Raw genomic sequence first — 21,500 nt, forward strand, 5'->3', positions numbered from 1 at the left:
ACTTCTACCAGGCAAACAACACACTCGATTTAGCCTATGAAGGATAATAAACTTCATCCCAAAGGAATTTTTATCACTCCTTTATCCAATACTAGAGTATGGAGGAATTCTTAGGTAAACGTGAAAGACTTATAATATGTGCATCAGGATATAGATGAGCTTTGATCAGAACTTGACAATCAGTTTATAAGACTCCTACTGATCAGATCAATTTAATCACTTATCTCCCAAACATAATTAGAACGCATACGAAATGATAAGGTCAAAATACTTTGCTAAGAATCACAACATTAATATAATCCTTTCCTTTCCATAACATAAAAAATGACACATTTGAGGCCAAAGAATCATTACAAATGGTTATTATCAGTTGTCTTTAAATATCTGACAAAAATAAGGATAAAACAGAGGACTTCAAACAAATGAGCTATATCCTTTTTTTGTCTTAAAACATTTTCATCCAATGAGGACAGGAAAGCATCAGAGGTATAAGCCTGGCAGAGGTAAAGCTATCGTTGGAGTCCAGGTGTGTGGGGGGTGGGGGGGTGGGGGGGGAGGGCTGCAAAGCCCCATGCTGGGAAAGCAGGGAAGAGAAGGTGATAACATGAATGATCACACCAGATTAGAACAGGAGGATGGAAGATTCCAAGATTCCCAAGGGGAAAGAGACTCAGTACAAAAGATAATATGCTTTCAATACCCAAGAAAGGCAAATAACGTGCCCAATAAAACAAAATTAGAAACCCCAAGTTAAAAATGTAAGTTCATAGCCCAAATGTTCATGGGATTAAATTTTAGCAACTGATGTAGTGCAAGGGAAGAGAGTCTATTGACTCTGATGCTACAAACATCTTTCAGAATGATGCAGGACCCATACAAAAGGAAATATAACACTGGTACGCTCCTTGGTCTGGTGACCATCTGTGAAATCTCAGTACACAAACACTAGTTTGCCAGTACTCAACTTTTAGAATCAATACAGAAAGATCATGGAAGCAGTGACTGTGGGAAAAGGACAGGATGAATCTGTCAACCATGTTGAAAATGTAGGATGAAAAGAAAGCTGACAGAAAGTCATTCCAGAAAGTGGAATTTGCAGGTTAAGGAAGATAAGGCAGCATAAAAAAGTAATATCACTATATGAAGAGAAAGCTAAAAGATGCTGAAAGTTTACTGGATGGGAAATAAAGACACAAATATATAATTTAAACTTCCTAAAATGCCTAGAGGAATCAAGTTTATGTAACTGGAATGCTAGGATGAGACACGGCCACGGAGGAGTTTCACATGAGCTGAATCACATCTTCCACCCCAAAGACTCAAAGACTGGATTCAGTATTGACAAATTATTAAGAGAAGCTTAAATATACTATCCAGAAATATGAATGTAATCAGAAGAACTAAAAATAGGAACAGTTTGAAAAAGGTTGCAGCTAGAGAGTGGCCCAGAATGGAAAGAGGTGGGCATCTCATATAGTCTGAGATGGTTGCTTTCATTATGTTCTTTTGTATTATTTGAGTTGTTAACCAACTGCACATATCACTTCCATAAAAGTTATAAATAAAAATTAAGTTTTAAATTTAACTTGTCATATTTTAGACTGTTTCAAAAATAATTTTCATATGATGTCCAAATCTAGCATATTCTTAGCTTTTTGTTTTTAAAAATCATTTATGTACTGTCATAAAAGTGTTCAAAATAGCATACAGAGTTCACATACACTCTACTGTTCCCTAATGTTACCAACCAGAGTACAATTATCAAAACCAGCTTACCAGTATTGCTACAATGCTGATAGCTGCCATCACAGACCTTGTTTGAATTTTATCAGTTTTCACCCAAATATCCTTCTTCTGTTCAGAGCCCCATCTAGGATGCCACCTGAATTTCCTTGTTTTGCTTCGTTAAGTCTCCTCCTATCTGTGACAGTTCTTTCATCTGTCCTTATTTTTCATGACTTTTAACAATTCTGTATCTCCGATCTGTCAGATATTTTCTCATGATCACACTGAGATTATACATCTTTTGGCAAGAAGATCACAGACATGATATTGTGTCCATCTTGGTTCATCATACTGGGGGTGTATGATGTCAATGTGTCTTGTAACTGGTGATGGTAACCTTGATCACTTGGACAGTGTCTGCCGGTTTTTCCAACCATAAAATTACTTTTTTTCCTTTTAATTGATAAATAGCTGGAAGAATTACTTTGAGACTATGATATTCATTTTCAAAAACAATTGACAAAGACTATACAGTGAAGATGTACATAATGTGATGATTTGATATTATGTATATATTGTGGAATGATTACCACAATCAATCAATTTACATATCACTACCACCCATGATGTACCTTAGATGCCCAGAACTTATTCACCTTCAAACACAAAGTTTGTACCCTTTGACCAACATCTCTTTATGCCCCCCACGTGCCCCAGGAACTGCCCCATTCTACTCTGTACTTCTATGAGTTCAGCATTTTTAAATTTCACACGTAAGAGAAATCATACAGTATTTGTCTTTCCACAACGACATTCACTTTTGGTAAGTATACTTTCATTCTTATCTGTTAGAGATGCACAGTGAATTATTTCTGGATGAAATAAGATAATGTCTGTACTTGCTTTATACAGGATACAGTAAGCAGTTCTGGGTACAGATGGAAAAATATTGCTCAAGAACTGGTAACTGCTGAACCTGGGTGATGATGTCACTACAGGGATTCATTTTACAAATCTACTTTTATATAGCTTTAAATTCTTCCATAACGTAAGTTTTTAAAAATTAGAGCCCAAATAAATAAAATTCTGCGCACATCTGCACCAAGAGATACACGAATGAACACAAATTCATTCACTCAGACACCTTGGACCAGAAAAAACTATTATATTTGGATTTTCATTTTTTAATTTGAACCATTTTTAACAGTACCAAGCAAGGAACTTAAGAGCTTCCATGTTCACGCATGTTGAGGTTTCTGCCACCAACATTTAAAACACGGGCACGGTGCGCCCTCTAGTGTGTTACTCTGTAACAAGAGTTGTACACTGACAAGTTCAATAACAAAAAGCAGAGTACTCAAAAGGAAAAGAAATATCCTTCTCTCTCCTCAATTTCTGCTTCTCCACTGATCAATGAATTCTCTGCTAATTACCTATGTACCAAAACCACTTCAACACCACAGATTATCCACTTTTTCCCACCTATTGTGCTGTTTCTCAGAACATCAGGTAAAGCTCAGGGAGGAAAAGAGGGCACAAGACTAAAATCAGTCAAAACGTTTTAAACAACTTTAATAAAGGTTGGGTGAAGGAGGATGCCAAAATCAACATCAATGGCGAACTCAGAAGCACCTCTTGGTGTCCTACCCATGTAAACAGTTCCATTTTTATCATTTAGAATCCTCCATAACTCAGAAATGGTGTTTCACTTTCAGGTCAATGCATTCGGTTCAAGTTTCACAGATCTTTATCTTCCCAGAATTTACTGAAAGTTTTCCAGAATTATCAATGAATTTATTTGTACGATGTGAGCTGAAAGCAAAAGTGTAACAACACAAGCTTTGGAATTACAGAAGCTTGACTTAAAATATTCTAATCCTGCCTTTTCCTAGCTATACTTCTTAATTGTTTTTCTAAGCCTCAGCTTATTGATCTGAAAAAATTCTAAATATCTTAGAGTTTAAGGATTAGAAAAATATATTTAAATTTAGTGATCATAATTAGTATTCAAATTTTAACTATTTTTATATGATCCAAAGGTAATCTGCAGCCAGGTACTCAAACTTAGAGGTAAACATATAAACTTCCTTTAAATGACTGCCTTCAAGCACTATCCTTGAATTATATATTAAAAATTCTAGATTTGGGCAGGGTATGGTAGCTCATGACAGTCTGGGCAACACAGCTACACCCTGTCTCTACAAAAATAAAAATAAAAGTAAAATTTACCCAGGTGAGTGGCACGGGTCACTCAGCCTGGGAGTTTAAGGCTGTAAAGAGCTATGACTTTGCCACAGCATTCCAGCCTGGGTTACAGATCAAGATCCTATTTCTAAAAAGAGAAAATTTTTTTAAATTCTAGGTCTGACCTTCAAATTTTTTTTTTAAATATATAGTTTCCTCCTCACTCCTTACTCACAGTAAAAAGAGTTCAGCCATAAAAAAAGATGGAGACTTTACATCTTTTGTGTTAACCTGGATAGAGCTGGAGAACCTTCTTTTTAGTAAAGTATCGTAAGAATAGAAAAGTATCCACTATATTCAGTACTAAAATGAAACCTGTAGACAAACTAACACACATCCACACAGAAAAAACTCAATTTAACTCAATTTGGGGGAAAGGGAGAAGGGAGCAGGGAGCGGTGTGCTGTCAGCTAAGGGCACAATGTAATGGTATATGGCACACCTCCTGGGTTTGGGACACGACTACAATGGGGACCTTACCAAACAAACACAAACACTGTAACTAGTTGTTTATACCCTCATATTAATAAAAAATAAAATAAAGAGTAACATTTGACCCAGTCTTCACTGAACACAATCTACATATACCTGATAAAGAATTTTCTCTTCATAAATTGTTTACAATTTTCAGATGTTATTGCAAAAATGTTTTTCACATATAAAATATTTATGGGAGTAACTTTAATTAGAAATGATAAAATTAAAATAAGGGCTATTTATAGAAGGTAGGAAATACAATAAGAAAAGACAAAAAGAAAATTAACCTTACTGGAAATGTAAGAAATTTGGCAAAAACCATTAATTTGCCTGAGAAATAAGTGAAGACTTTAATTCTTGCCCAATACATCCAGAAATCTTAAATATCTAAGTCCTTAAAACTGATCAACTTGTAAGAAGACAGATGATTAGGTTACTGGTTTGTGCAGCTAATATTTTCTGAGTGTGATGTGTCACACACTTTTCTAGGTGTTACAGAAATACTGGGGAACAAAATCCACAGGAGGAGGCCATCTGCCCTCCTGATGCATATATTTTAAGGGACAGAGGAGAGGCAGGTAATAAATCTATAAACAAGAAATGAAGATGGTCAGGCATGGTGGCTCACACCTGTAATCCTAGCACGACAGGAGGCCAAGGCAGGTGGATCGCTTTAGCTCAGGAATTTGAGACCGGCTTGAGCAAGACCAGTCTCTACTAAAAACAGAAAAACTAGCCAGGCATGGTGGTGCACACCTGACCTGTAGTCCCTGACCTGTACTGGGGAGGCTGAGGCAAAAGGATTACTTGAGCCTCTGTGAGCTATGACACCATGGCACTACAGCCAGGGCACAGAGTGAGATTCCTGCTTAAATAAAATTAAAGTAAAGTAAATTAATCAAATAAGATGATTTCAGATGGTGGTGCAAGCTACAATAACAGGTGACTAATTGAGGATGGGGTGGGCCTATTTTAGCCACAGTGGTCACGAGAGGCCCCTCAGAAACAGGGGCACATAGACCTAGTTGAAAGAGCAGCTCACGCAAACACAGGATAAGGTGCACTTACAAGCCGTGCTCTTCATGAGCATTTCTATCAAAGCAGTGAATTCATTTATTTCTTCTAACTTCAGGGTCGTAGAACACTCAAAATTTTCCCCAAACTCTAAACACTAATGCCCATCTATACATATTTTGCTCCCCAGAAAAATTCACTTGCATATAAAGTGCAAACTATACAGTTTACCACAGAGCATAAGATCAAGGGCTTTGGAGTCTCTAATTGTCTCCTGCGCTGCATGTAAGACCCTGGGCCGGCCGCAACCTTGCCAGAGCTTCAGTTTTATAAAGTAGGAATCGTGTTTGGGGTTAGTGTGAGGATTATGTAAAAAACTTAGTATGTGACTGGACTACTGTAGATACACAATAAACACAAGCTATTATTTCCTTTTAAATGTGGTATATATATTTTTAAGGAAAGCATATATAATATATCAGTATGTGTATTCTGAGAAAACTGTAAGAAAATTAATAACTTTGAAGAAAATGCATGCCTTTAAAATAATGATGTCAGAAAGACCACTAAGGAATTTTTAAAGAAGAACTTCCACACTGGTGCTCAGAGAACAAAGGTAACAGAAAAATAGTACGAACAGACATTACTGTCCACAAAGTAGAATTAAATGGCATAAAACACTGGTACAGGTATTAATAAGAGACCCAAGTTCAAGCTAGGGCTTCGTGAAACAGTGTCCTTTCTGAAGCGATGGAACTTCAGCTGGAAGGGTGTGAATGGATGACCATAGCAGAGACGATGGGTAACTCAGTGAAACAGTCCAACCCCGCCTTGTGTACCTTCACTTATTATACTACTTTGAAAAGCTACATATTCAATTTCCCAGTCCTCATGCAACTTGAGAAGACCTTAAGACATTATCTGCCCCAGGAAAGCTTTTGTTTGTCAGATAAACAAAAGGACAGATAATGCAAGGACTGCCTCTGCCCTTCCCCTTCTTCATGCTTGGAATGGAGCCAGGATACCAGAAGTGCAGCAGCCGTTTTGTGACTAGGAGGCAACAAGCCGGGCATTAAGGTCAGCCACGAAGAATCAAAGAACCTGAATCCTCCTTGCCCGCACATAACCTGTACACCAGCCTTACACTGCCCATTTCAGATTTCTTCTAAGAAAAGGGGAAAAAAAGAAAAGAAAACCTTTATTTGGCAAAACCAATGTAATTAGATTTCTGTTGTTTGCAGCCTTAATGTAAAACTGACTCACAAAGACAAAGGACAAGGATATTTCACATGGGATAAAAAAGCACAAAGGAACAACAAAGACAGAGCTACTACAACACTGTGGTTTACGGCTGTCATATTTAAAATAAAGAATTAAGAGATCATTTCCACCTTCATTCAACAGCCTTCCTCCAAGTTCACAATGAAGAGTCATGTGATTGCATTTACACGCCAGTAGACCACCTGCGCGGGACCTGGGGCCCCCTCAAAGCAACACGGTGGACGTGCAACAATGAAAATGCACAGCATCTTCACAACTGCAGTGCAAACAAAGTCTGTCCCAAGAGTGAAAAAAACCAATAGCAGCTGGTTTCATGTAAACACAACATGAGAAAACAAGCACTATAGAGCTAATTTTTCTACATTAAGATAATTTTATTGAAGTGTTCTTCCTAAAAATGTTTAAGAGATGATGAAAAACTGTAGACTAAAATTAGTATTTGAGGAGTAATTTTAGGTTCCTGAATTAAAGAATTAACTGAATAGACTATCACTCATTTTTCCTAGAACTTCTCTACAGTAACATTATAATAATGCATATGCAATTAAGTGACTCATTTTATAAACCTCTATAATTAAAGAGGAAATTTCATTTTCCTTTGTTTAATATTCCCATTAATAAGAAGGTCTCATTACACATTTACTGAAAGCCCGAACAAGAAAACGATGGACAGATTCCAAAAGCAAACAGGGACTTTTTTCTTTTCCCATGAAGCTAACATTATGGAATTTTAACAGATGTTCTATTTGGTCATAGTTAATAAAAGGAATTATGTAGGATTAAAATAGGGTTCAATATGTTTGCATTGGATTTTTAACTGAAAAACAATTTCACATTAAAAGTTTGGAAAGATTCATCATTTCCCCATTTTCAGCAGAATTTCTAAGATGTGGGAAATAAATGAATAAATGCACTTACTACTTTCCCAATAAAACCAGACTTATAAAAACTACTACCTACTAGCCTAAAAAAACTGAAACCTTAAAAAGTACACACTTGTTGGTATTCATCACCTATCCTGTGCAACGATCACAGTTAACTGTAGTATCTCAAAAGGCTGACTCACGACCCAGCATAATCCCAAATCCCCTTACAGCTCCCTCACTATTCTGAAATGATCATGGTGTTGGAAAATATCTCAACAAAAATGAACAAAATAGAAAGGAATGAAGAAAATCACCAAACTTTTACTGAGAGCCCGCTGTGTGGGAAGCATGATGCTAGAGGCCATGGCAAGCTACACAGAGGTAAAAATCCAATAGCTGTTTTCAAGAGGAACTTCCATGCTGTCAGGGAAGGTAAGACAGAACGAATGATAAGGACAAACCGAGAAAGGATACAGAGGTAAATGAATTCTGCAAGCACAAAGAGAGACAGGGACGCAGCACTGATTTTACACATTTTTTTTAAAAAAAACTTTCATCAGCTAAGACTTTTTTCTCTCTTTTTCTTATCATGAAAGCAGGAAGTAGTATACAGACTTAAAGACAAGAGTTCTAGCTATAGCTGCTTCCCAGTATTTTTCAATGGAAAACCTTCAGTGTTGAAATCTCTCTACCTAAAAAATGCAAACATTGTAACCTAATTCTTTGTACCCTCAAATTAATCTGAAACAATGAAAATATTTTTTAAAAATTTTTTAATAATTTGAAAAAATTCTCCTATAAAAATTGTTAACTATTTAAATTGCACATGAACTTTATGGCCACCCTATATTTACACACACACACACACACACAAAGTTCTGAAATCTCTTATTTGAAAAATAAATTCTATTTGACCTGGTTGCTTGTACTCCCACATTAACCTGAAATAAATTTACTTAAAAACTAAAAAAAAGAAATTCTAGTAAATTATCAATTTGACCACAAAAGGACTAATCCTAAAATTTTCCCAGCCCACTTAACATTAGTAATTCTCATCAGCTCAATCATCAATTAGGGTAACTTTGTATTATTCTACCAATCTTCTGTAGCCAGTGAATATCAGCTGCAGGTTGCCAATTTGTAACAATTATAGAAATCCCTCTCTACAAGACTTCTGGATAAAACATTTTCAAATTGCAGCCGAAAAGCTTTACAAGCAGTAGCAGTCATCTGGCCTCTCATTCAAACTAGCAATTGTTACTCATCATCTCAAAATGACATTCTCTGTCAAACTACAGCCAGCTCAAGGTTGCACCCTGTTCAAGAGCCTGACAACCTAGAGGCAGAGTTAGTTTCTGAGGCTCCTAGCAGGCTGTGCTGCTGCAGTATCTGCCTCACAGAACCACTGTTCATTGAGATATGAATGAGAACAGTCTGTGCAAAGTTCCTAACATGAATGGGCAAAACTTTGGCTCAGAAAGGTTAACGTAATTGCCAAAGGCAGACAGCTGGTCAGGGCAAGAGCTGTATTTCCACACTTAGGTGTCCTTTACTGTCAAAGGTTCAGTTATCAAGAGCACTAATCATCAGTTCACATTTCTTTAGCACATACCAGTGAAAGACACTGTATAAAGACTTCCCAGGGATTGTCTCATTTAATTCTCACAAGAATTTTATGACCATTAGAATAATCATTTCATAGGAAAGGAAAGGAAACAGTTTTCATATATATAGTATGCCCAGGCTTGCTTGAAATTAAAACTACAGTAATATCATTTTTCATCTTTTAGGCAGCTAGTACCATTAGTGAGGCAGGGGAAAGCACAGCCCCGGCATTCTTGGCAACTGCCAATGAGAACTTCCATGAAGAGTAATCCGGCGTTATCATCTATCAAAATTACAAACCTTTAACCAAGTAAAGCTACCTCTTGGCATAAAACCTACAAATACTCTCGACCATTATGGCAGCACCTTCATAATGTCCACCAATGGGGAACTGTTAAATAAACAACAGTTCATTTATGCAATAAAGTGCTAGACAATCATAAAAAACGAGGATGCTCTTTATGAAGTGATATAATGATCTTCAAAATATATTAGGTTAACAGCAATAAGACACAAGACACCTAGGATGGAGCGTTTCTAGAAAGACACACAGAGACTTCTGTACATTCACACCCACTGAGTGGGCAGACTCAGATGGAAAGGAGAGTTCCTGGGTCCAGTGACTGAATTTGGGGGGATCCTCACTCCCTAAAGTGGACGATAAAGGTAACCACGTATGAAAAGCTGGTATATACACTTTCAAGTGAACTTGTTCACAGCGGTGATATCTGCACCTAAAGATTGGGTGCTTCGGTGAACTTACTGAACAGGCTAAATGATTTATTTGGCTGTGTGATGGCTTGTAGGGTGAGGGTGAGGAGTAATAGCTTTCAACTATCTCAATTCTTTTTTTTTTTTTTTGAGACAGAGCCTCAAGCTGTCCCCCTGGGTAGAGTGCCGTGGCATTACAGCTCACAGCAACCTCCAACTCCTGGGCTCAAGCGAGTCTCCTGCCTCAGCCTCCCAAGTAGCTGGGACCACAGGCGCCCGCCACAACGCCCGGCTATTTTTTGGTTGCAGCCGTCATTGTTGTTTGGCGGGTCCGGGCTGGGGGTTCGAACCCGCCACCTTAGGTGTACGTGGCGGGCGCCTTAGCCGGTTGAGCTATAGGCGCCGAGCCACTATCTCAATTCTTTAGCAGGTACTCTGATCTACCAAAAAGAAGCCAGGAGTTTCTCATAACCACAATTCAGGCAACACCCTACCACAAGGTCAGCTCTAATCAGCTGCTCACCTGAGAGTCAGACAGAGCCATCCTCCCAACTCAAGAGACACACGTCAGGCTTTGTCAAGGGCTTTTCCCAGGGTCTCTACCCCAGCCCCTGGCACACACTCAGCTGGAGTGAGAGGGTCAACCTATCCTCCTGACAAACACCCCACTGTGTGCTGTCTTGAAGCATCCTCAGTCAGTTTGAGGTAGGGGAACTCATGCTTTAATGGATGTGAAAATCCCAATTCTGCCTAGATAAGGAGATACACCCGTGATCTTTCACACCCTGTGCCTTTGCTTATGCTGTTTCAAGGACTCATCTCCTTCACCATATTTCTAATTGCCACTCCTTCAAGAATTAAGTCAAGACTCACACTTATTAATAACAACAGCTAACTGGGTACCACTAGAGCACTGCTTCTTCCATAATCCCAGTTGTATATACACATCACCACGTAGCTCCTTATCCTATCCTGTACAGTGTCTACTTCCCCATGTGTTTCCCCACTACCTTTAGGGCAGAATGTTCTGCATAATGCCCAACACACTGTAGGCACTTTAAAATTAATGACTGTTGAGGCTCGGTGCCCATAGTACAGCGGTTATGGCTCCAGCCACATACACTGAAGTTGGCGGGTTCAAACCCAGCCCAGGCCAGCTAACCAACAACTGCAACAAAAAATAGCCAGGTGTTGTGGCAGGCACCTGTAAGTCCCAGCTACTCGGGAGGCTGAGGCAAGACAATTGCTTGAGCCCAAGAGTTTGAGGTCACTGTAAGCTGTGACACCACAGCACTCTACTAAGGGTGATACGGTGAGACTCTGTCTCAAAAAAAATAAATACAATAAAATTAAATTAAATTGACTGTTGAGTAAAATGAGTGGATAAAAGACATCTGCTGAAATTAACTTATTTCTACTGCTTTTGAAACAACTTGCCTTTCTCTATTTTCCTTCTCTACAGACGTCCTTCTAATTCATATCTAAGAGAATGAAGCTGCTCTCTAGAATTTTCAGGCCAATGGATCATTGGAAACCATCCTAGCTATGAAAGCAGCAGCGATTTTGCTTCCCACGACATCTCATTGTAGTAACACTGCTGTATCACAATGCTCCACCACATCTAATTTGATCAAGATCATGGGAAAAATGAATATGGAAAGGGTGAGGTAAACAGTATAATATGTTGACCTTGCTTAGACTCAATCTAAAATTCACAGCAACTAAAATAATTTAAGAGAACATAAGGAATAAGCATGCAATCTCCACAAATATCAAATGCAGTAAAAGAAGAGTAACAGCGTTCACAAAAACTAAAGAACACACATAATCTATCTTACAATGCATGGATTCAAACTTCATTCTCATTCTAATGGTTGCTACCAGGGATATAAAACTACTTCAAACAAAAAACAGCACACAGAATAAATGTATAAGTTTACCAGTGATTCTCACAAAGGCTTCAATGTATTTTCTTATTGAAACAATCAAACAAGCTCTTGGCAAAAAGATTTTATATTGGTGCCAGAATAATGTAAGAATTCAAACTATGATGCAAAAAATTTTGTTTAAAGTAGATAGATCACTTCTTATTTTTCTCATTTTTAAAAAGAAGCTATGTTTCATTCAGCAGTAATTCTTTTCCCATTCTATCAGAGAATCTGTACAAAAGCAATACTTCAACTAAAATCAGTTCTGAAGGATCTTTTATGAGCACACATAATGCAGAAGGCCCCAATTAAATTTCCAACAAAGCACTGCCATTTTGAGTAAACAAAGTCATCTCAGTAAGGTCACGATATTTGCGAGGATTGCAGCCTAGAAATTAATTACTGGTATGACATATGTCAAAACAGATTTAAAAAAAAAATAGAGTGCAGTTGTAACCATGTGTTTTATCTGTTTGCATGCAAAACCAGTATTCTCTAGCATGTAAATATATTCATTTATTCAGCATCTCTCAGAAAAATAAAAAAGGTTTATTGTCTCTCTTTTTCCTGCACCCAGGTAAAATCTGAGTAAGTAACATGTGGTTAGTGGAACAGAAAATAAGAGTGAAGAAATAGCACAGGTGATATTTTTGAAAGGCAGAAGCCATCTTCGCACAAGCAACTAATTTTGAAACATTTAGTATGCCTTCAAAAGAAGTTGTTCAGGCTTGGCACCTGTGGCTCAAGTGGCTAAGGCGCCAGCCACATACACCCAAGGTGGTGGGTTCGAATCCAGCCTGGGCCCGCCAAACAATGACGGCTGCAACCAAAAATTAGCCGGGCGTTGTGGCAGGCGCCTATGGTCCCAGCTACTTGGGAGGCTGAGGCAGGAGACTCACATGAGCCCAGGAGTTGGAGGTTGCTGTGAGCTGTGATGCCATGGCACTCTACCCAGGGGGACAGCTTGAGGCTCCTGTCTCAAAAAAAAAAGCAAAAAGAAAAGAAGTTGTTCAAAGAGCTTCACTAAATAGGTTACACAATAGATTGGTACCTCGTGGAAACCAAAACTTTAAATCATACTTAAGAGTGTTGGTGTGTCATAAAGAAGATTGTAAGCCACAGTTGAAAACAAAATACCAAAATGAGGGATTTCAAAGAATTTTGATATTCTGCCAGTTAAGACATCTATGTTTTAGTATCCCAGGACCTCCAAAGAGAAAACGCAGATGCAGAGCAGATACATGCAGGTCCTTGCTTGTTTTCTTTGATACAAAACAACGTACCAAATGAAACAATTTTTTTATTATCTCACCTATCTAAAACCAATATTCCAATTTCGAGATAGTCTCTCCTGTGGGAGGCAAAGATTTAAACATGCTTTCTGCAGTAATTTACTAAAAGCATTTACTGATGTAAAAGTTTTGCTTTTTCAAGCAAAAAAGTTGAAGAAATATTCCCCACATGCCGAATCACAGGAATTCCGAGTTAGACGGCACAGACAGAAGTGCCTCGCCCTGGAGCTCACCACACTGCAGCCCCCTGCAGAGCCAGGACTCCAGCCTAGACTGATCTTTCCAACCCAGCATATTTTTGTTATGAGGAAGCCAAGAACTAAGTGCCAGATACGGACCTTTGAGATACTTGTCTCTTACAGTGCTCCTTTCATTATCAGTTTTCACTAATTCTTCACATTATGGTAATTAACTCGGTATCTTACCCTTAGCAGTGATTTCTCAATCTTTCAGCTATAAGAGACATTTGTCCTCCCCCTACAATAACAAGGAAGCTATACGATAGGCCACTCTGACCACTGGGAATGCTCTTCCAGCAAACCCATTCTCTTAGACATAAACACTATTTAATCTCGGTTCTTAAAAGAGTGAACCTAATTTCCCTGTTTGATTTTTTAATCCAAGATCCTCCAAACATACTTCTGATTATCAAGAAGTATAAATTTACTGAGCAAAAACATGTCATCCTTTGGTACATCAACACTGGAAATTAAGTGATTTACCTCTCTTAAAACTGTGCTTTTATAGCCTCGATACAACCCTTGGATGCCCTGAAACAAACAAAAGCCAAGAGGTCAGAGACAACTGCAAAGAAGATTACTAAATGACATACTGAGTACAGCAGATTTACCCACTCTATACTTTAAGTTCTAGAACATTTACAAGTACCACAGTTCTGTAAGAGGTCAAATGTTCTAACCTGACCTAATGTGCATTAAAAGCTCAGGTTAGTTCCCTTCAAAATGGGAACATCTTTAATAATAAAACTGACTACATACTAATTTAGTTTCAGTTGCTATTAGTCTACTAAATAGTGTTATTTGCATCTAACTGCTCTTATATTTCTTCTTTTGAAAAGAATATTTGAGATGCTTTAAATATATTTCCAAAAGCAAATGTATATAAATGCCAATTATCCCTTCAAATAAAAACAGAACATTTCATAACTTCAAACAGAAATTCATTAATAATCTCTCAATTTCATAACTTCAAATAGAAAGTCATTAATAATCTCTCAATAAAGTAGTGATAAATATTCCAAGACAAACTCTGATTTATTTATTTCACCATCCACACTTAAATGGGTCTCTGATAAGACTGATCACATCTATACAATTTGATGTCTGCTCACCTAGGCGACAGATCATTAAGAATAACTTTTCTAAAAGTAAGACTCATTAAAATTTCCATGTATTGATTTCCATTTTTTAATAAAATGCTTCCACAAAAACTATAAAGGAAAAGAGTTAAATGCTCCCAAGTCGCGTGGCCGGAAGAACAACTTCTGAGCCACAGCTCAACAATAATCAGTGACAGAGGAATGACATTTTGATGAAAACACTATGAGTTTAGTCACTGTTACTGGTCCATTATATCTCTCTTCCACAGGTCCTCAAATTCTGTAGTGATGCTTTAAGAGAATATCTTTTTTTTAATTTCTGGTTAATGTGAGGGTATAAACAACCAAGTCATACTATCTGTAAGATACAGTCCCTCTTGTAGTTATGTCTGCACCCAAAAGGTGTGCCATACACCCTACACTGTGCCCATTCAGTGTTAAGATAATATCTTCATTCACTTCACAGATGCACCATTTGTTTCACGTCTGACCCCAGAAGAACAGCAGCAAGATTACAATGCAGGACACATATGCAGTAATGGCACTCAACATTTGTTTAGAAGTTTGAAAAACAAATAAAAATGAAAATAAACATTCAAAAACAAATCAAAGAAAGGCAAAGATGATCCTAGCAAAAGAGTTACTATAATTGGACATTAAATTTAGCTCTAAGGTTCTCTCTAAGGCTCCAGGGATGAGCACTAAGGCCATAGTGCTAACATTAGCTACTATAAAATCTTTCTCAATAAGGAAAAAAGAGATAGAGTACTTAAAAATATGTCTCACCTCTTCATATAAGATGTTAGAGAAAATCTGAAATGTTTTTGAAGAAGCAGATACCTGTGCTCTCTGCTTAACCACTTCAGATGGAACTCGAATCAGACAGGCAACCTAAAATACATTAAAATTGGTCAAACATCCTAAAAAAGGAAGTAACATATAAAAATCAAAATTTTTTTCATAAGCAAAAATTATAGTAAAGACATATAGTGTATAGACTTAGTACAAGATGTCAAAATGTTTAAGATTTTTTTGGGGGGAGGGGATGAAGTCTCACTCTTGTCACCTGGGCTACAGGGCAGGCTCAGCTCACTACAACCTCAAACTCCCAGGTTCAGAAATCCTCCTGCCTCAGCCTCCAGAGTAGCTGGGACCACAGGCAACTGTCACCAACACCTGCCTAATTTCTTGAACTCCTGACTTCAAGCAATCCTCCTCCGCCTCCCAAAGTGCTAGGATTACAGGCATTAGCCACCACACCTGGCCATGTAGCCTGTTTTAGCACAAAAGTAGCTGTAGATGATAATATGTAAATGAATGCTTTGGCTATGTTCCAACAGAAAAAATTTTTTATTTATGAAAACAGATGATAAGCTTGCCAGCTCCAGCTCTAGGTATAAACACTGGCAACTTCTTCTCTGGGGTCAGTCTTGGCAAGAGCAGATTAGGCACAGAACAGATGTAAGACTCAGCACCCAAGAAACAGGCACAAAGATGACACATGATGTGATCCTAGATGTCATGAAGTAGCTGGCATGGGCACGTTGCCTCTAAAAGCTAACAAGGTATTATGTTTCATGTTGGTGCACTGTAACCACAGACATGGCTATGATAATGAAGGATTCATTACCTTGGGTTATTTTCTACCAAAACTAACAAGATTTATGAAACAATCTGATTTCTACTTCTTCATTCATCAAATATTTGAATGCTTATTATTCACAAAGATGTCTGCAGTTAGGGCCAACATACCTTTCCAAGCAGTCTCCCTTCAGACTTACCTAATTCAGTTCAAGAAAAACATACTTAGCCAGATACTACTGCCCAAGACACTCCACAGTAAAGGATAATAAGGTTCTGGCCTCAAAGAACCCACAGACACATACAGATAATTTCAATAATATTTGGCTTTTAAAAAAAAGAGTTATAAATAAAGATCATGGAAAATACAAGGTATTTAGTCCAACCTCTGGACTCAAGAAAAACTGCCAAAGATTATGCCTTCACAGGACCTTCCAAAGAAGCCAGACTGAGCTGGCAAGAAAGGTGCAAAGGGCAGACTGGGGAGAAGAAAGTGTCTATGTACAAAGGCTAAGGCAGAGTGTTCAGGGGAAACAGTGCCAGTCCGTGTCAATACAGAAACTCACAGCTGGCAGCCGCCGGCACCATTCTGTAACTCACTAAGCACCAAGTGCAAGGTGAGGAGTACTCAGAAGTAAGACTGACACACAGACAAGGCCCTGTGTTCCATGCCAGGGAGCTGGAACTTCATTCCACAGACGTGTGAGAAAGTTAAAGCAGAGGAATGACAACCGGTGCTCAGGGCAACACTCCAGCTGCAGCCCATAAAATACTCAGAGGATGCAGAGAAGAAAACGGTAAGAAGCAAATGAGGAAAGATAAGCCAGAAAGCAGGAGGCAAGTCATGAAACAGCTACAACAGGTGGGTAGAAAACACAAGGCAAGGAGTGCAGCTCAGAAAAGGAGGAGGGTCAGATGTGCGGGAAAAGTGAAAAATGAAACGCACTGAACATGGTAAACGATAGGTGAGGAGCTGAGGAAGAGAGTAGGATGCTCTAAGCTTGCGATTTGGAAGAAGGCTACAAGATAGTCCCATCCCACGAGATTAGGGGTCCGAGGAGAAGCAGCAGTGGTTTTAGAGGGAAGATGCTAAGTCCAGACTGGGAACAGCTGAGTTGGAGAAGTCTGTGGACCATGTAAGGGGCTGTGTACAGCCAAGACATACGGCACACGGCTGTAGAACTAGAAAGTAACAGGGCTGGAGACAGATATGAAAGTAAACAGGTAATGCCTAAAACCAGAAGAACAGATGAAAGCACCCAAAGAAAGAGTCAAAAAAGACCAAAGGCCAAGAATGGCCTCTTAAGGAACATCAACTTCTAAGGGGCAGGAAACAGAGAAGGCCTGACTGGAGACCCACGGGGAAGCGGAGGGACAAGTTCCTGGAGGGAACCCCTGCCTTGGCTGCCCAGGTTCTCACTCTCAGAATGACAGGCTTCTCAGGGACAGCAAACGGAGTCAGTCTCTCCCCTCCCTGGCCCTGCATGAGAACCTCAATCATGTGACTTAGGTTTGGCTAACCCAACACTCCTGCCCAAGGGCCAGATCCTAGAGCTAATCTGGCCAATACACAGGTCACTGGTCATCTGAGGCTAAGAGCACCTGAAAAGGGACAAGTACAAGTGAGATATGTCATGAATGTAAACAAACATCAGATTTTAAAACCTAGTGTGAAAATATAATGTAAAACATCTTGTTAATAATTTTTTTAAGAGATAGGGTCTCTATGTGGCCCAGGCTGGCCTCAAACTCCTGGCCAAGCAATCCCCAGCCTCTGGAGTAGCTGTGCCCAGACAGTAATTCGTTTATACTGATGACACATAGAAACGTTAATATTATAGATAAACGCAGTTTAATAAAAAATGTTATTAAAATTCTTCCAAGCAGTTGTCGTCACCCTTATGAATGTGGCTACTGGAGATGTAAGCTGACACCTGAGCTGTGCATTATGTTCCCACTGGGCATTGCTGCTCTGGAGCTATGGGGCCAGTTTAACATCTCTGTGTAGCAGCCGACCCAGCAGGGGAAGCATCAGCTGCAGTACCCAGAAGCCCTCCAGTGGGTGGTGCCCAGGCAGCACCCAACCACAGCGTTCATGGGGCACAGGCCCAGATATGGCGCTTGCCATAGCCCCTCTTCCCATTCAATCTCCTGAGTCACATTCCACCCCCTCTTCTGGCATGTAGTGTTCTGAGCCAGGCACAGAGGTAACAGCTCTTTTGGTTACAAGTTCTAGGACACTGACTATAAATGACATTTAATTATGACACTTAACAAGTTGCTTGGTGACAGGCAGTTCAACACTTGATCCAGAACCTCAGCAGAGTGGACAGGAACCCCAGGCTCTCCCTCTCCCCTTGCCCTGCCCTCTTACTCACTGCCCCTTCATCCTCAGACTTGCTGCCCTACTGATAAAAGATGGTTCTTCATCCTCCAGCATCACCTTGGCACACAACTGAGTTCCACACAACAGCAGACCTCCTTTTTCTCTGAGATGCCTCCCCCATACACACACACACAGATGTCCCCTTGAATGTATGGACCAGAACTGTGTGACACAGCCAGGCAGCCCTGTTAGGGAGGCTGAGAACATAGAGATCTAGCAAAGGACAGGGTACTGCCACCCAGACCAGTATCAGTATTCTGTTCAGCAAGGGAGAAGTGGAAGGCAACAGTGCCTATCACAACCTTCCAAAAAAGAATCTTTCTTCCATGGGTTAGAATCAATTTCAGCTGTAAGCAAGAGATTTCCAGGGGGCCAGAAGTCTCAAATGGAGACTTGCAGAGCCATGCACCCAGAGTCTTGAGCAATACATGTCAGATGGGAAAAAATGGCAAGAGGAAGGAAGAGAAGTTGACAACAATATATGAAGACCCAGAGGTAATGAGTAAGGTCGAGTCCGGAGCCCTCACCAGGCCTCCCCATCTGTGACTCCTCCCTGGCCAAGCACCCCTCAGCATCCGGGGCCATTCCTGCCTCTACACTGTACCTTTCCAACTCCCAGGAAGGACTGAGAGAATCTTCAGACCCTGACGGCAGCCCCGGCTCAGGGAGTGAATTCTCAAGCATTCTCCCTGACTTCCAGAATTTTTGAAACTGTAATTTCTTTCTTAATTAATAAATCAAAATGTACATATATATATAATTATATAGGTACAAGTATTTTTACTTGACTCGGACCAGAAACCTTTATGGCATTTTTTTAGATTCTTATAATTCTTAATTTTCTGAAATAATATCTTTTCTTCTACCAAAAGATAGTAATAATACCTCTATCTTCTATCAAAAGATCCCCTCCTTATTCTTAATTCCCAAATAAACTATCTTACCTGATATTTTTTACTTATTAACTTATACCACATAGTTTTTAAAACATATTATTTTCTCTTCTACTGAACCACAGCACCTTGAGGACAGAAGATACTAATCAACTGATGTGTTACTTTGTGTAGAAAGCAAAAATTACCCAGAAGGGAAAAGATACCAAATACAAACAAAAATCAATAATTTCCAAAGAAATTACTTTACTAATACTTTAGAATTTTTTTTTTTTTTTTTTTTTTTTTTTGCAGTTTTTGGCCGGGGCTGGGTTTGAACCCACCACCTCCACCATATGGGGCCAGCACCCTACTCCTTTGAACCACAGGCGCCACCCTACTTTAGAACTTTTTAGATATAGTTTTCCTTTATGCTAAATAGATTGCCTATCTGTATATAAAGACTAGGAACAAAAGGAACAAGGATTATAGGTGATATTTCTTCTTTCCTGCCTATCTCTATTTTTTAATTCTCCACTACTGACATTTATTATTACTTCATAAGATTTTTTAAATTATTGTTTATTAAACTATAACTTTATACATTGATGCATTTATGGGGTTCAGGGTACTGCTTACTTCATAAGATTTTTAAAACATAATTTCAAAGGATAAAAATATTTGTTATGGACCAAAGATTTTAAGTGAAGGAGAAAATAAAATGAAAAGGCTAATTTAAAATATACTTTTAGACACAAACCTACTTATTAGCCTTGACAAAAACATTTGTATTTCATTTAGTAACATAAACTAAAAAAACAGATTAAAGAGCTTACAAGTTAAGCCTAAAATTGGGTAGAAACTATGTTTCTTTTGATGAGAGTACAAACTTTTAGAAACAAAAACTAGGATAGAAAATAAAGTTCACTGAAACCTACATGAACCCAACAAGACAGCTCCCAGCATCTAAAACTCATTAAAGAAATGAAAATAAATAAGAAAAGAAAAGGATAGACTAACTCCTTGTATTTTTCAATTCAAGAGGTCAAGTGTGCAATATGACCCCAATATGTCAAGAAAATAGGAATTGTCTACTTCTGTGATTAGGTATAAATATTTATGGAACTTCATGCTTCATAACCTTTCATGTTCTTACATTATGTTTTTATTTCTTAAAAAATACAGAAGCAGAAGAAAAACTTTGAAAAGGTTCTCAGATAAAAAACAATCTAACTGAAGGGGTACAAAGTCCGCAGCACAGCTTCCTGACATCTGTGCCACGGCACTTTGGGGGTAAGAGAGAGGCTACAAAGTAATGCTTCGATTTCCTCCTGTGCCTTCCATTTGGTTTTCTATTAACTCTGATCTTTCTTAGATTTGAATCTGAGCTACAATAGAATATTTCACTGCACAAGAACAAAAACATGTTATAGCACTGTGGTTCTATGAAAAGAAATAAAGGTAATGTCATCCACAGGTCTCTTGGTAAATCCATTCTACAGAGCATTCTTCCCTCATCAATCTGAGGTTCAGTATGAATCCACAACACAGGAATGGTGGCATTGTCATTAAACCCAAGAATGTTTTATTTAAACTTCTATCAAAGAAAAAGACAACTAAGGTTTTCCATAAACACAAGACACGCCCTCCCCCATCTTTATCAATATTAAAATGCAATGCTGGTTTCATTAAACATAACAAATACATGATAAATCTTCAGATTAAATTTTTGATTAAATGATGCTGCTGTTACCAAGATTTTTCTTTGATGTAAGTTTTAGACTGATTGCTCCAATGGCAAGCTGAATGTTTCCTTTTAGTATAATTAAATAAAACATTAAGAGCTGGGTACACACACCTATAGTTCTAGCTGCTCAGGAGGCTGAGGTGAGAGGATCGGCTTCAACCCATGAGTTCAAGGCCAGCTGGGACAACCCAGAAAAATGCCCATCTTTAAAAAAAAAAAAAAAAGAAAATGGAAGGAAGGGAAGAAGGGAGGGAGGGAGAGAAAGAAAGAAAAAGAAAAACACCATGATATCAACTACAAATCATAAGACTACTGAACATGAAAAAAATTACAGCATACAGCCTTGCATTAGGTAAAATGAGTGGTGGGAGAGAGAGATGGATATGGCCACAATCTCCGGTTCCCGCATGGCTACAGCCTAGCTTCACACCT

The 21,500-nt window shown here is 38.6% G+C and overlaps 1 protein-coding gene across 3 annotated transcripts in view; it reads right to left on the reverse strand.

Annotated features, from left to right (window-relative positions):
- Positions 1 to 21,500, reverse strand: part of SLC25A26 (solute carrier family 25 member 26) — a 180,379-nt gene that overhangs the window by 131,436 nt on the left and 27,443 nt on the right. Inside the window, exons 4-5 of one of the 3 annotated variants that reach the window (XM_012802563.2) lie at positions 15,269 to 15,373; positions 13,866 to 13,913 (exon numbers count right to left, since the gene is read on the reverse strand). The exons of 1 other annotated variant lie outside the window; for it this stretch is intronic. In XM_012802563.2, the coding sequence (XP_012658017.1) occupies positions 13,866 to 13,913; positions 15,269 to 15,373 (153 nt within the window). The remainder of the gene's footprint in view (positions 1 to 13,865; positions 13,914 to 15,268; positions 15,374 to 21,500) is intronic. One more of the 3 variants, XM_023510696.1, reaches the window with a different exon arrangement.

This window comes from Otolemur garnettii, unplaced genomic scaffold (genome assembly GCF_000181295.1).
Source record: "Otolemur garnettii isolate 467f Iridium unplaced genomic scaffold, OtoGar3 scaffold00015, whole genome shotgun sequence".
Lineage (NCBI taxonomy): Eukaryota > Metazoa > Chordata > Mammalia > Primates > Galagidae > Otolemur > Otolemur garnettii.